Source organism: Heliangelus exortis, chromosome 1, assembly GCF_036169615.1.
Source record: "Heliangelus exortis chromosome 1, bHelExo1.hap1, whole genome shotgun sequence".
NCBI classification, from domain to species: domain Eukaryota; kingdom Metazoa; phylum Chordata; class Aves; order Apodiformes; family Trochilidae; genus Heliangelus; species Heliangelus exortis.
This window is the reverse complement of record NC_092422.1, coordinates 46,688,326-46,703,630: the sequence shown is the minus strand read 5'-3', so window position 1 is coordinate 46,703,630 and position 15,305 is coordinate 46,688,326. Positions and strand designations below refer to the sequence as shown.

General features: G+C 42.0%; 1 protein-coding gene across 2 annotated transcripts; it reads right to left on the bottom strand.

Annotated features, from left to right (window-relative positions):
• Positions 1 to 364: 364 nt before the first annotated feature.
• Positions 365 to 14,700, bottom strand: SLITRK5 (SLIT and NTRK like family member 5). Of its 2 annotated transcripts, none has more exons than XM_071741757.1 (2): positions 14,347 to 14,700; positions 365 to 11,791 (listed from the first exon to the last, which is right to left on the bottom strand). In XM_071741757.1, exons 1-2 carry the CDS (start codon positions 14,567 to 14,569, stop codon positions 8,901 to 8,903), a joined length of 3,114 nt encoding a protein of 1,037 aa, XP_071597858.1. In that variant the 5' UTR covers positions 14,570 to 14,700; the 3' UTR covers positions 365 to 8,900. The 2 variants fall into 2 exon arrangements, with proteins under 2 accessions (XP_071597858.1, XP_071597864.1); XM_071741763.1 differs by lacking the exon at positions 14,347 to 14,700 and adding an exon at positions 12,769 to 13,705.
• Between the last annotated feature and the right edge of the window lie 605 nt (positions 14,701 to 15,305).

Genomic DNA, 15,305 nt, shown 5'->3' with positions numbered 1-15,305 from the left:
GGAAGAGATGATGTACAAGTTAACACAATAAGCATTAATAATCTTCCACAATTTAAAACTTCTGAAGCAATATACTGCACAATAATCTTAATAGATTATACTGTTCAATATGATATTATGGTACATTGCCACTTACTTCTTTCTTGGTAGCTATTGCCTGCTGTGCCAAAAAGCTAAAAACCACACCATTTCAGACATGATCAGAAACTCTCGATAATGAGTTCATTTTACCACTTAAATTAGTCTACTGAAAAGCTTCATTATAAAAGCATTGCCTACTTAGGAGATATTAATTCTTTTTGAAACAAGGCTCATTAAAAAAAAATCAACTACAGCAACAGTAAAAAACTCTGCACAGACAGGGGCCTCAGACATACATATAAATATGAGTTCATGAGTGTATGTATTGATGTTAAAAATTTACACTAACGATGCTATAGATCTATTAAAAAAAACAAAAATAAAACCAAAAAAACCTACCTAAAAGATCATTTCCTTTTACACTGATGAGGATTTTGCTTAAGGTCTTATTCCAGCTATCAGAGATACAGAAAGCAAACACTTATGCCTCTTCACTGCCTCACAGTGTAAGAATGGAGATAGAGGAGGATTGTAGCTCATGTGATTTTGCTAAGAAATTTGGTATCTGCCTAAGATAAGAAAATGTTTTTCTCTAACAGTCTAACAGAAAATATGCTCATTTAAGACAAATAGCTTAATTGTGATCCATTCTCAGAATAAAATAAAAAGCAGACTTCAAAACAAAGGCAAGCAGTTTGATTCTGTAATCAAATTCGGGAAACTGAATAAGACAATGAAACAGAAAATTAAAATAGAAAATGTATAACTATTAATTCAATTTTAAAGAGTTAGAATGTTTTTAAGCATTAATGTTATAAGCTTCATGAATTCATCCCTATTTAGTGCTTTCAAATCATTCCCACAAACAGTATTGATTACATTGCATGCTATCTTTGGATAGAAATGAACTTAAAATATGCACCCTTAAAAGACCAAGCATAATTTAGTCAGTGAAAAAGGAAAACAACCTTCAGAAAAAATAAAACAACCTTTAGAAACAGCCAGACTGATAGAGATGTTGTAACTGACAGAGATTTGAAACACCTTTGCAGCAGGTATTTTCCCTATGCACAGTAAGCTAATAATAAACAGTCCCTGATAGGAATAGGTAAAACCATGAGACAAACTATAAAGAAATTTCATGCTTTCAAAAAATTAAATCAATGGGAGAACTTTCATTCAAAAACATAAAACATACTGATTAGCCAATTTTTCTTTTGATGCACTTTTGATCATCACTAAAGGAAGATATTTATGCTTGAGAAGAAAATACTCAGCAGAATATTCATTCTTTGAATGCATATGGTTCTAGTTCTCTGATCCTAATGTAGGCATTTCTTATAAATTTGAAAACAGAAAAATGCACATATTCTTGAACTTTGAGCTTAACGTGAAATACATTTAAACCTATACATTTGGGTTTGCTACAAATTCCCAGATAAAATCTAACTGAATATGCAGTACTGTATGTAACTATACACAAATTAATGTAAACACACCATTATGTAACATATACGAATTAATTTTTTTAAATGGAGAAACTAAAAATAGGTTAACTCATAACTTTTGGAAAAATATAAGGGCATATGGGATTCAATCTAACAAAGTGCTGTTAAATGTTTAATTTTATAGTTTTTTAAAAGCAGAACTTAAATGATAAGATTATATCATAGTTGAATAATATCAATACTATGAACAACTTTGCTTTAATTTTAGCAGAAAGGAACTGCCATTGGGACAATCAGTTTTATTACAGTTGTGACTTAAAACAAAATAGTTCACCTAAGTTCAACATTCAGAAATAGAACAATTTTTGTCATGCAGTAATTACTGCATCAGTAAATCAAGTTATGAATTTACTATTTTGAAGCTAAGACATCTGACGGTGGTTGCTTTGTAAGAACTTGTTTTCATACATTTGGAATGCGTTTATTTATCCATTTGATGGGACAAACTAGTTGATATTGCGATGAAATTAGAGAAAAATTCAATGCAGGCCACTCCTGTTATGTAAGACTACTTCAAATGTAAAAGGTAGTGTTTTAAGATGCAGCAATATTAATGCTGCTTAATCAATATTTAGCCAGTTACAAACCGGGTGTGTGCCTGAACTTTTGGTCCTAGCAACACCAAACCACTGTTTATATTACTATATTAAACAAACTGAAGTCTTGTAAGACTGGAGTGACATTTTTGTGATCCTGTGGATATTTATACACTTCAAATATATGTCTAGTATTTATATATTTCAAATGTATACGAAGCACTTTTTCTTTGTTCCAGGCCTAAAAGATTTCAAAACACATAGAAATATTCTTACATGACAGTAAAGACAGTGTTAATTAAAGATATATAGATAGACATAAGTGTATGCATGCATATATACATACATATGCATATTTATACATATATATGTAGACATACACTTCCATATATACACACACACACACAAATATATTTCTTTTTAAAAATACAGATGGTAAAAAAATACATATGGATAAAATAATAATCTACCTGCTAATTAAACTCTGTTTTAAAAAGTTAGGAAACTGTATTACATTGTCATTTTTCAAGTTTTATTTTTAAGATTCTAACTTAGTCAGTACTTTTATTTAAAAGTATTTTTGAATAAAGTTCATATGTCTCTGACAGTAGCAATCTCACACTTCTGCTCCTTTCCAAAATAAGAGTATAAACTTTTTGCCACAGTATTGGTACAAAATTACCAGAAAGTGTTGATAATCTTATGTTCACAATATCAGATATATTGTTGAAATAAGGAGAAGAAAATGTTTTATTACATGAAATATTGAACTAGACAATTATTATTTCAACCGTTTATCTTACCCCACTCTAGACATATTTCTGGAAAGTCACCTAGAACCATGTCATCATATACAATAGTAATCATGTGTCAAAATAGGAAAAAAAAAAGTTTGACATGGTTTGTAGTTTTTGGCAAAATTTAAAAATTACTTTAAATATGAGCCTATAAAATTGCAGTAAAAGTGACTCCATCTTCCAAGGGAAAAAAACAACACAAAGGGAACAATTTTTTTATGAATAGTTATTTTATCTAATTCAAATTTTGGTACCAAGCCCACAGAATTAAATAAATGTATGCTGTCATTTTGTATAGTCCATCACTCTCAAGAATCACATCAGTATATGCAGATGAAAATGAAACTTCCCATATAATCAGGACAATATGGTTCTGAGATAAAATTTACAGTACTATACTACATTAATGGTCAGTTAATTTTTCAGCAGATTATAAATAGATGGAAATCATTTCAGAGGTGCATAGTGGAACTACAAACGTTTACCATTACTGTATTCCAATTTTTTCCCTTTATAAAACAAAAATGCTGAGAACATCTTATTTAAATGACAAAAATCCAAAGCACAAAAGCAAGGTAAATGTTTTTTTAAACTTCTTTAAATCAGTGGAATCCAGTCTTGTACTTAAACAACTAGAAGCAAAATGTAGCCCATGAGTTTTAAGTTAAACAGTTAAATTGAGAAGCATTTTATTACAAACTTCTTTATACTGTATTTCTTTGTATATGCAATTAACTAAAAGCCCCTGGTTCCTAGGACTTAAATGTACGTACCTCTTTCTGTTTCCTAACTCTGTTCAGTGTTTTAAGAACAATTATTCTAAAGCGTAACTGTGCTTAGTATTCCTGGAGTATTATCATATTGTTAGGTACTCTGAAGTGTAGCTGAATAATGAAGGAAAAAAAAAGCAATTTAAACTGTAAAGACTTGTGATATTGATACTGGAATAGTGTTTATACATAGACGGTTGAACACAAATTTGAAACAGTATTGCTGGACTGCAGCAAGATCCACGTGCTTTCATTTCATCAGAGCACATTGCAAAGCTTCTCAGAAGGCTCTGGGAAGGATGGTAATGCACAAGAAGCACAGCATCCCCTCTCAGAGTGCTGCTTATCCTGCCCACTGCTCTCACAGAACTGCCTCACTCATCTACTCCTCCATCCTCCTGTCACTCCTTAGCTTGAGGTTCTACATTTTCCAGAGTAAATGGATGCTGCAGAAAGGAAGTACAAGTTCCCTACAATCAAGTAATCAATAGAAATGTGAAGACCATTTGAAGACTGACAGCTAAGGAATTGTGTCTGACATTCACCCTCCTCCTTCCCCATTCCTCTTGCTTGGTGCCAGTAGTGTCCTCTGTTCCACAAAAAACAAGCAAAGGTTTTGGCCCCCTTCTCTTGAGTGTAGTTTGTAGACACCACATTTCAGTGTGTAAGTCTGTGACCGAATGAAAGGCTATCAGGGTCCCCAGAGAGACAGCAAAACAAAGAACCTGCCCTCTAAAAATGAAGGAGCTCTTGTCTACTCTGCCCTTCAGGATGTGGTGCTTTAATGGACCCTGCCCCCCAAGAGGGAACCATGTGCATTAAGCAGACAGTTTCTGTAAGAAACACACAACATGCTGTTTAGACAGTTTAGCTTCAGCTAAATAAAAGTCATAACCACCTACAGGACCAGGATGTTGCCTTAATATTTTATCAATAACCATGATTAGCAGTTCCCATAATTTCAGATACATTTTTCTAAATTGTGTTTTCCATGGGTCAGAAGTTCATTTTTAAAAGACATTAATTTTGTTATGTTCCCTTAAGAATTAAATGATTATGTAAGATGGGAAAAGGTACCGCCACATCTATCTTTTTCCTAAAAGGAATACTCCTAAGAATTAGCTATATGGTTTGTAAAAAACTGAAATAATAGAAAAAAACCTTTAGAAGTTAAGTACTGCAGTATATGCAGTGTGCAGATTGAACTGCACATGCTTTTAGTGCCTATAAAAGTGGAAAGTGCATTTATGTCAGACTTTTAATTAATGATGACTGAGAACAAAGAAAAAGAAATAGAGAGAAAAAGGTATCACAACCCTAAGCTCACCATTAGTATTTAGAACATTAAATTGTCACAATGTGAAATAATGTTCCTGTTACTTCTTCAGAATCAGTGTTCTGTACTACCACAAACCATGTTTTGATTCTAGCAATTAGACTGAAAAAATAGGACTCTCTTTCAACTTTTTTCCTCTTTTATCAAAATTTCATGAACTTTTGAAATAAAATGTGAGGCCATATAAGTGATTCAGTAAGCAAACTACTTGTCAAAAGATTAAAAAATGAAACAGAGGGGGAAAAAAATCACCATAATAACAAACCTAAACCAGTCTGATAACCAACCTAAACCAAGCTGAAATAATAATCAGAATTCTCAAATTAGGATTTTTTTTTCTTCTTCTTAGAGTTTTACCCCTTTGGTCAGCACTAATTCAACAGACCATAATGCAGAATGTTTCACTGATTACGATAACGAAACAAATGTGATATTCTTATGTAAACTTTTTTCTTGGACCCCCTCCTCCCCCCTATTTTAAATCAGAAATACAGCTCCCTTTGTCATGTCATATTTTCCTCACTCTAATTTTCTGCATAATATACATCATTGTAGCCAGTGAGTGGGAAATCCTACCTCCATTAAAGCCTTCATTCACAAATAGCCTCTTCTGGTATGTTTCCAAGTAACTACGAACTAAAAAATACTATTTTGCACTCTTTGCTCTCTTTTAAGGATTTATCTTCAAGAATGCACTTTCTGAAGGTAATTGATGCCATTTAAGTTTTTTCTCCGATAAGGGAACTGACAATATATTTTTTCTTCTGAAGATGATAAGTTGAAGATATTTAAATTAGGTTCTGATTTTAGTGTAGACCCTTAGAAAAATTCATTGCCACTTATTAAGTATGTGCAGAAAACATGGAACATCAGTCCTACCAGCCTCAGAAATGGCAGTATCAGGATGTAAGCAGAAACACATTGCTGAGGCACTTCTGTCAGCTGTTTCTTATAAATCCAAGCGATTCCTGCTCATTTACTCATTTGTGGATGCTGCCTCTTTGTGGCAGAATGCCATGTAAAGTGTACCTTTCACATTAAGGACCTAATCTTACATTTGTATTGACATCTATGTAAGGTTCTGTTTATTGTATTGACACCTATGCAAACTTGTTTATGAATCTGGAATTACAGAAAGAAAAAAATATATATACACATGAGCAGACACATACTATTTGTAGGATCTTCTCATTCAATCTTTACTGCTTTAGCTTTTCTCCTAGTGAATGACAAAGCTAGTGAGGCTGAAAATTTTCTTACTTATACCCATTTAACAGCAGTGTGTCTCTACTGACTTTAAAGGGATGGAGAACCAGGCCACTCGTTTCAGCAATAGTTATAAAGGAGGTTATTCGAAATTAGGGCTCCAGAACTGCACCTCAGGCAGCAATACTCACATCTCTCACTAGTGTCAATGGGAAGTCTGCAGGAGATCAAGAGCAGTGCATGGAACGACCATGTGTTGTGTCTCTTGTGACAAAAGAACACTCTGCATATCTACATTTCAAACTGAAATAACACTCCACTTACTAAACTGTCCAAGCTAAATACAGTAATGCCTTTTTTTTCTTTTTTTTTTTTTTTGATTTTGCTCAGTGTGGGTGGCAGAGAGGGAAGAACACATGCCAAGAAAACATTTATCTTGAATTCTAATTGACCAGCTATATAGCTTTCTTTCTGTAAAAAGTGACAGATTGTACAGGGATAAGAAAAGTAGAACAGAACAAACAAAGCCCTTTTGCAATAAGAGATGTGCTAGTGAACAACTCTGCAAAGAATACCAAACGTGATAACCTAATGAAGAAAGACAAAAAATGTATGTGAAATACCACTTACCCTGTTCCATATATTAAAGAACTCTCCATCAAGGCAACAAAGTATAAATATAAAACTACTCCATTAAATGTATTGGTGAAACACATATCCATGTGTCACTCTCTGACCCATGTTATATACGCTGGTGAACACCATACATCATGTTTTGAAGACAGAAAACACATATTTTGCCTAAAACCATTAGATCTTTCTGATGAGCCATGATTGCTATTAAAGAGAATCCAATGAAAATATTTTTGCAAGAAACGTGAAACTTCAGATAATCACTTCTTCATGTTCTTACATTTGAAATATTTATCAAGTGTTTATTCAGAAACTATTTAAAAAATCACATGTGCTGGGATACATATGAGACATCAGCTGTCCCATCTTACAGTGCTGCTGTGTTTGTGAATATCCTTGCCATTGCCTGCTGCCCAAAGGGGTAAAGACACTGAATATAAATGTGTACAGTCCATCATTTGGTCTTTCAGGATGGCCAGTAAACAAGTGGATCTGTACAAGTGCAACTGTACTTGACTAAACAATCAAAAACTGGCTCCAACAGTTGTAAAATCATTTATATTTTGGTTAACTCATTAAAAGGGGAAAAAATAAAGCAAAAAAAGAAAACTGACAAATCAAAAATGAAACACTATTTTTTTTCTGTGAAAATGAATGCCTTCTACATGTCCCTCACTAGTTTGCCTGACCAGATGCCTGAGCAGGAGGTTACTAAAAGTTACATTTTTAAATAGAGAAACATGATTTTTTTTTCCTATTGTGATCAGATTATATGTCTTAGATTGTCTGTTAAGATTTGGTTGTAATTGGATTATCTGTAATGTTTTAAAAGATCCTCCTGATACTACATCAGCTTTGGAAAAAAGCTCTCAATGTAGTGCAACACTTTAAAGCAATCCACAGACTTTGGACCCCATCCTGGAAAAAGAAAAAACACTTAAACACCCCAGTAATTTTACTTGGAAGAATAATTCTGCATACTCTACCCTAATGTTTTGGGCATTTGACTAATTTTGCTCAATGAGTGAGTCTATGGGACTGCACACATTGGTGAAGTTGTTCATGTGCTTAAGTGCCCGCAGGATGAAGGTCTAAACTGGGATTTCTTTCACAAATAAAGGTACTCAAGTGAGTAAGAATTTGCAGGATTAGGCCCCAAAGTAGTGAAGGAAAGAGAAATGCTAAGGTACATATAAAAATAGGTGCTACAATATTTTTTTATATTTCATCAATAAGTTATTTTTACTAACCTCTTACGGATCATATATCTCTGCACTCTTTAATGATTTGTCCACACCTACAGCGATCCTTTTAAAGATCATAACATATTTTTTAATTCAAAAGTCCAGAAAGCATACAAACACATCCTTAAAAAAAGGAAATTGTGTATTAAAGTTGGGGTGTGCTAATCTCTCCATAAAAGCCATTTAATCTCACCCATGGCTAAAAGGGGTAAATGTGCGCTGTACTCTTCAACCAAAAACAGAATTTAAAAATGTCTGAACAACAACAAAAAAAAAGACTATGACTTTTGTACTTGTAACCTGAATAGGACCTGGTAAGACCATCTTGCCACTTTCCCCAAGCACATGTGGACACTGGCACAATTGTGCCCAATTAAAATTTACACAATAGGTGGTTTCCTACTTTCAAACACAGTAAAAGGAAAAAAAAAAAGTTAGAAAACAAAGCAAAACAACAAAATGAAAATGAAAATTTAAAATAAATAAAAATAAAATAAAATAAATAAAATACAATAAAATAATAAAATAAAATAAAATAAAAATTAAAAAAAAACAGCACACCCTTTCAGAATCATTCCCCGAAGCTGAAAAATCCTGTGCCAAGGCACTTCACCCTACAATAAAATTAATTAAAGGGGGGAAAAAAAGGCAGGGGACAAGGTGGAGGGGCGGGGAGGGGGGGAGGTCAGCATTTACGTTTCTTTGTTTTGCGTGTGGCTGTTAAATACAAATACTCTAGAGAAGGAGCTGCTGTGGTTGGCGGGGGCTGGGGGCGGGGGAGGCTGTTTCTCAGAACTGGCTGAATGTGGTCTGTTTTTCCAGCACTTCGAGGTAGTCCGGCTCTGCGTTTAGTTTTGCTTTTAGCTCCAGGTACTCGTTCCTGTTGGGCTCTACAAAGACAGTACTTGGAGGGCTGTAGAGCACCGTCTCCCGGAGCCTGCCGTCCCCCGGGCCCGGGTGCAAGTACTGGTGGGCACGCCTAAGGTCATAGTTGGGGGAGTAGGTGTAGGCGGCGGGGAGCTTGGGGTAATCGGGGAGGGTGGAGCCGGGGGTGCCCAGCGTGGAGGAGGAGGAGTGTTTGTCGGGCTCCAAAATGCCCCTGTAAAAGCGGTCGGCGTCTTGCACCGGGGAGAGCAGCTCGTCCCGCGGCTCAATGGTGCTCACGCTGTACGCGGGGCTGCGCACCGGCGCATCCTCCCCGCCGGGAGCCGCCGGCGGCGGTGGGGGTGGGGGTGGCGGCGCGCCCCCTCCCCCGGGCTGCAGGGGGTGGCTGCTATAGGTGACCTTCAGCTCGTGGAGGTCTTTGTAATCCTCGCCCGCGTTGCCCTCCCGGGAGCGGTAGATGGGGTTTTTGCACATGTGGCCCAGGGGGTGCGGGATGTACTCGTAGACGTGGCCGGCGGGGGTCTTCACTTTGGGCAGCGCAGCCCCCCCCCCGCCGACTCCCCCCCCGCCACTCCCGCGGGGGGGCGGGTGCTGCTGGAGGTGGGGGTGGTGGTGGTGGGGGTGATGACCTCCGCTGTAGACGCTGTACTGCATGTTGAAGGAGCTCACGTCAGAGTTGTTGGCGCTGGCGTGGTCACCCTGGCCCTTCTTGCGCCTCTTCATCACCAGGACGAAAAGCCCCGCCGCCACGAAGACCGACATGATGAAGACCAGCAGCAGGCTGAGGATGAGCACCGAGAGCGGCACCGAGGAGCTGCCGCCGGGGCCGCCGGTGCCACCCGCCGCCGCCGTGCCGTTGAGGCGCACGGTGGAGGAGGAGGGGGTGGTCCGGGCGGGCAGCTGTCCCGAGGACGGCGTGGGAGTGGAGACGACGATGTCCGAGTAATCCGGGCACAGCAGCTCCGCCCGGACGGTCCGCATGTCGTTCTGGGCAAACTTCTTAGGGGATTCGCAGATAACCTGGTCCACCAGGACGCCGGTGTTGAGCTGCTCCAGCCACAGCTTCATTCCCACCACGTCGCAGGTGCAGTCCCAGGGGTTCTCGTGGAGGTCGATCTGCAGCAGAGATTTCAGCTGGTCCAGCACCCCGCTCACTGGCAGGTAGGAGAAGTGGTTGCTCCTCAGGCTCAGCCTGTAGAGAGACAGACCAGAAAATATGTTCCCTGGCAAAGACCTCAGCAGATTGTTGTTCAAAAACAAGAGCTGAAGGTTGGGGACAGGTTCAAAGGTGCCTGCCTCTATCTCCCGGATGACATTGTACTGCAGGAAGAGGTACTGCAGGCTTTTCAGCCCATAGAACAGCTCTGGGCTCAGCCTCTCAATCCGGTTCCCATTCAGGTACAGTCTTCGCAAATTAGTTAAATCCCCAAAAGCCCGGTCCTGAATGACTGAGATCCGATTATTGCCCAGGTGCAGCAAATCCAGCCCGGTAGCATCCACAAAATCTGCCCTGCGTACCAGAGCAATGTAGTTTTCTGTCAGATACATCTTCTTCGGATTATAAGGTTTGGGCTGCAGTTCAGAAATGCTCTCAATCTTCCTCTCCTGACAATTGACATTGAGGCCTAGGTCAGAAATCTGCAAGTTGCAAGTGCAAGCAGTGGGGCACTCCAAAGGCACCGGGGATTTGGTCTGGTAGGCAATGCTGGGGCCATAGTTGCTGTATCCTAGGTCTTTTGAGGGAAGGCGGGAGGTGGGGCGCACCCGTGCCTTGTTGGGTTGGCGGGTCCCTTTGGGAGGCTTCAAGGGGGATTTGTAAACAGCTGAAGAAGAAGTAGCCACAGAGTTGACTGAAGCTGGGGTAGTGTGGAAATATCCAGTAGTGCTTAATGGTGTCTGTGGTCTCATCTCATAATCCGAGATGAGCCTCCTGGGGCAAAGCTCCTGCTTGGAGACTTCATCCAAATCTCGACCATGTAAGCGGAAAGGTGTCTCACAAACCACATCTCCCACCAGAGCAGAGTAGGAGATACTATCCAGCCAATCCTTCAGAGCAATCAACTCACAGGAGCAATTCCAGGGATTTTCCTCCAGCTGCAGCTCCACCACTTTATCCATGTGCTGCAAAAGGCCCACATAGGGCAGTAGCTTCAGCCGATTACCTCTTAGGTCCAGGTGAGTTAAGGGCACAAAACGGAAAAGGTTATTGGGCAAACTGGAGAGGAGGTTATCATTGAGGATCAGCACCTGCAGCAGGTGCAGTTTGCTGAAAGCATTGGGTTCAATGATACTAATATAATTATAATCGACCTGTAGGTATTCCAAACTCTCTAGCCCAAGAAAAGTGTCATCTCGTAGAAGTTCCAGCTTGTTATTGTTCAGATGTAGCCTCCTTAAACCTCTCAGACCATGAAAGGCCCCTGTTTCGATGTCTTGTATGTCATTGCTCCCCAGATGCAAAATTGAAGCCCCTGTGTAATTGACAAACTGGTTTGGGTACAGCCTGTTCAGAAGGTTCCCAGACAACAAAAGGTGGTAAACAGGAAACCTTGGTGGACTGATCTCAAAAAGGCTGATGATCCCTCTGTTTTCACAGCTCACTGTTAAGATGCTGTCCTTCTCCTCACAAGGACATGCATTATCACAGATTTCCCCATAATACTCGATGCTTTCTGCCCATGAAAGGACTAGTGATGTTAAAGCAAATGCAATTGTCTGCAGCATCCAAATATGCATTTTTTTGTTGAGGTCCTGTTCCAAAGTTACTGTAGAGCAGCAAACGTACATTTTATTTCCTGTAAGGGTAAGGAGAAAAAAAGAAAACAGCATAATAGCACAGGCCCATAAAATTCAAAATGGACAAAAAGTTTATATATATATTCAGTGGGATAGAAAATGGATTATTAGTCAAACAAAAATAAAACTCCTATCACTTCTAATTTCTACACATTCGAAAGCAGGATTACACATTGATTAAAAGGTTGATGGGCTACTGCTAGTGAGTCAAATGCCTGTGGTGTTTAAAAAGGTGAGGTCACAGTAGGAATTGTTCTGGTTCTGTTCCTGTGGGGTGCATTTCAATGATTCCTTGGATTTCTTTCACGACCAGCCCCATAAATATACATAAAATGGCTGTCAGTTCAGTTTCACGGTTCTAAATTAAGAGAAAAGAAGCACCATTTTACAAGAGTTTCCCACCTCCCCTATTACCCATGTCCCCCTTTCCTTCAGAACCTCCCCAGTGAACAGCGCACCAAGGTCTTCCCCTCCTTCTACCTTGGTTTTTAACCGGTGGTGGAAATGCCATGGTAGAAATTCAAAGAAAAATGCTCAGTGCTGAAAACGGCAGCTTAATGCAATAGAGAGTATACTGCTACATTCTCCACGGCACCCATTTCTTAAAGCTGTTTTTAAAGGTGGGGTTTTTTTTTCCTATCTATACATTTACAAAGCGCACACCCACCCACACAGACATCACACACACACACACACCCACGCCCTACATGACTTTTGTGGCAGAATTCTTCAGTAATGAAATTAAATAAATTAACCTTCTATTTCAGTGCACTTGATAGCTCTCTTCAGTGAAAGAATTTTTTTATCTTTACACAAATAAGTAATTTTAATTGATTTCTGATCCCTCCCTCCATGAGTTATATACAATGTAACAGAGCTGACTGTCAAGCAGAGGTCTTCAGTTCTTAAACACACATACACATGCACACACACTCACACAAACACACACTTAAAGGAAATTATTTTAACCACTCACCCAAAACATGTGAAAAATGTAAAACATGCAGATCGTCTTCGGAGTCTCAGCCATATCTGACATATTGCTTATTCCCAACATTCTCCAAAACTAGCCTAGTAGAAGTGGAGAGATCTAAATAGGTCTCATGAAAATTCTCATAGCCAACACTCCAAGCATCAGTTACTGATTAAAAGCAGTGATGGCTGTCAGTACTCTTCATCCTTTAGGGGAGAAGACACCCAGGATGATTAAAAGCCAAGGGGGGTGGAAGGGAAACCCTACCATTGACCCACGTCAGTGATTTAATACCCAAATTTCACCTAGCTGGAAACAAATCCGATTTCCATTCCTTCATCCACTTTTTCTGACTCCATGTGGATTTCTTCTACTATTCTAAAAGCAATATGAATAGGGAAAATAAGTGCATTATGTGTGTTGGTAGGGGAAGACTAATAAATCATCCAGGCTTAAATGCCGGGATCTTGGAGCAGGCTTGCATTTTCTATCGTCCACTTCAGAGCTCCAATCCTCATGCCACAACTCTGGCTTGGAGGAATGCATCCTAGAAAACAGCAAGACTCAGTACTGCAAGACATATCCTGTGGCATCAGGTTCAAGGATGCAAATCTAGCACTTGCAGCAAAGGCAGTCATGCAGCAAGGAATTGGAAGTCTCGGCGAATCTCTCTAATTCTGACCAGACGTCAACTGGATCAGAATTACTCAAAGCAAAAGGCTTCACTGCATAAAGGCAGCAGAAATCTTACTCAAAGGCATGTATCTAGCATAGTCTTTCTCAGTTCGATAATATCCATTCATCCATTAACCGACAGTTCTTCGGAGGATTTAAAAGAAAAAAAAAAAAAAAGCCATCGAACACCTGCCTGGTCAGTGTTAAACTCTCAGGCGTTTTACAACTTCGGTTATGGTGAGCAAAGGAGGCAAATAAACCATTGCCTCCCTCCACCTTTCCCCCTTTCCCGGGAAAAAAAAAAAAAAAAGGAAAAAAAAAAAAAAGGAGGGGGGATGGGGGTAGAGAAAATAAAGTTGTAGCTGGCTGTATGCAAGGTTGCAATACCCCCCTGGAAACCCCTCTGTTATGACTGCGTGCTGCTGTTCACCAGCTCCCAACAGAGGTTCATATGGGGGGGGGGGGGGGGAAGGGGGAGGAAGGGGGAGAAGGAGGGAGGGAGGAAGAAAGGGGGAGGGGAGAAGAGGAAAGGGGTTGCATCGGGATTTTTCTCGTGTGTGTGATTTTTTTTTTCCCCGAAGAGTTGAACCCTTAGATTACCGCACTGCATATCCGTCTCCAAGCAGCTTTCAGTACCGCCGACAGCATCAGCAAGAGAGCAGCCCCAGCCGGACACTGCCACCCAACTGAGCAGCACCCAGAGTTGGGAGAAATGGCTTTCCGCGGGGGGGTGCGGGGAGAAAGGGAGGGGGACGGCGGGGGAGGGGTTGGGGATGGAAAGCAACAGCGAGGAAAGACCCGGCGGTGAAGGGGCGGGGGAGGGAGGTTTTGTGGTGGAAAGGAAGGCAGTGGAGGAAGAAAAGAGAGAAAGAGAGCGCGAGCAGGAAAGTCAACCCCGGTACTTACTTCGCTCGAAATCTCCGGGGCCCAAGCATGGTGGCAACCCATGAAGATGCCGATCAGCTACGCGGGCGCTACGCGGAGCCTCCGGGGCGGCGGCGGAGGAGGAGGCGAGTATCGCGGCAGCCGGGGAGGCGCGGTGCGGAGCGCAGCGCACACAGACACCCCCCGCACGCAGGCGGCGCCGCGACACCAGCGCTCGCACAGGGGCGCGCACACACACACACATATACACACACACACACTCACACGCACACACACACACACGCACACGCGAACACACTCACGCACACGCGAACACACACTCACACGCCGGCGGGAGCGCGCGCCCGCCCGCCCGGGAGAGCCGCGGGGGCGCGCACCCGCACGGCGGGGGGCGGCCGGCGGAACGCCGCGTTCTCCCCGCCGCCCGCGTAGCGCAGCGGGAAGGGGGAGGAGGGGTGTGAGGGGGGGGGACGGTGGTGATGCGGGGGGGGGGAAGAAGGAGGAGGGAAAGGAGCGAAGGCGGGGCGGCGGCGAGGGCTGCGTGGGGCGGGGGGTGCGGGGAGGAGAGAAGCGGCGGGGGGTGGCGAGCGAGGCGGGAGGGAGGGAGAGGGCCGCGGTCTGGGTCGTCGGGGCGGGGTGTCCCCGGCTGCCGGCGCGGCGGCCAGGCGGCTGCGCTGGGCGCCGCGCAGCTCGCCGGGCACCGTCAGACCCCGCACAGGCACACACATGCCGATACGGGCGCCGCGCCCCCGCCACACCCCCACCCACCCACCCACCCCACGCAGCCCGCGGCTGTACTCACACTTTCCCCGGCACAGGCCAACTTTCCCTGCGCTCCGCCGCTTTCTCCCGACACCGCCTCCTCTCTCCTCCACAGCCTCGGGCCGCAGTCCCGGGGCTCGGCCGCCAGCCGTATCCAGCTGCCCCAGTCGTCTCCTCGCAGTGCCTGTTGGCCGTGCCCGGGCGGAGCGGAAAGGCGC

What these genes read in the sequence shown, in the direction of transcription:
- SLITRK5 (XM_071741757.1), bottom strand. Translation starts at nt 14,569, where the DNA reads ATGTGTGTGTGTGTGCGCGCCCCTGTGCGAGCGCTGGTGTCGCGGCGC. An exon ending in CCCCGGAGATTTCGAGCGAA is followed by an intron (nt 11,792 to 14,346) that starts GTAAGTACCGGG and finishes TTACCCTTACAG; the next exon opens with GAAATAAAATGTACGTTTGC.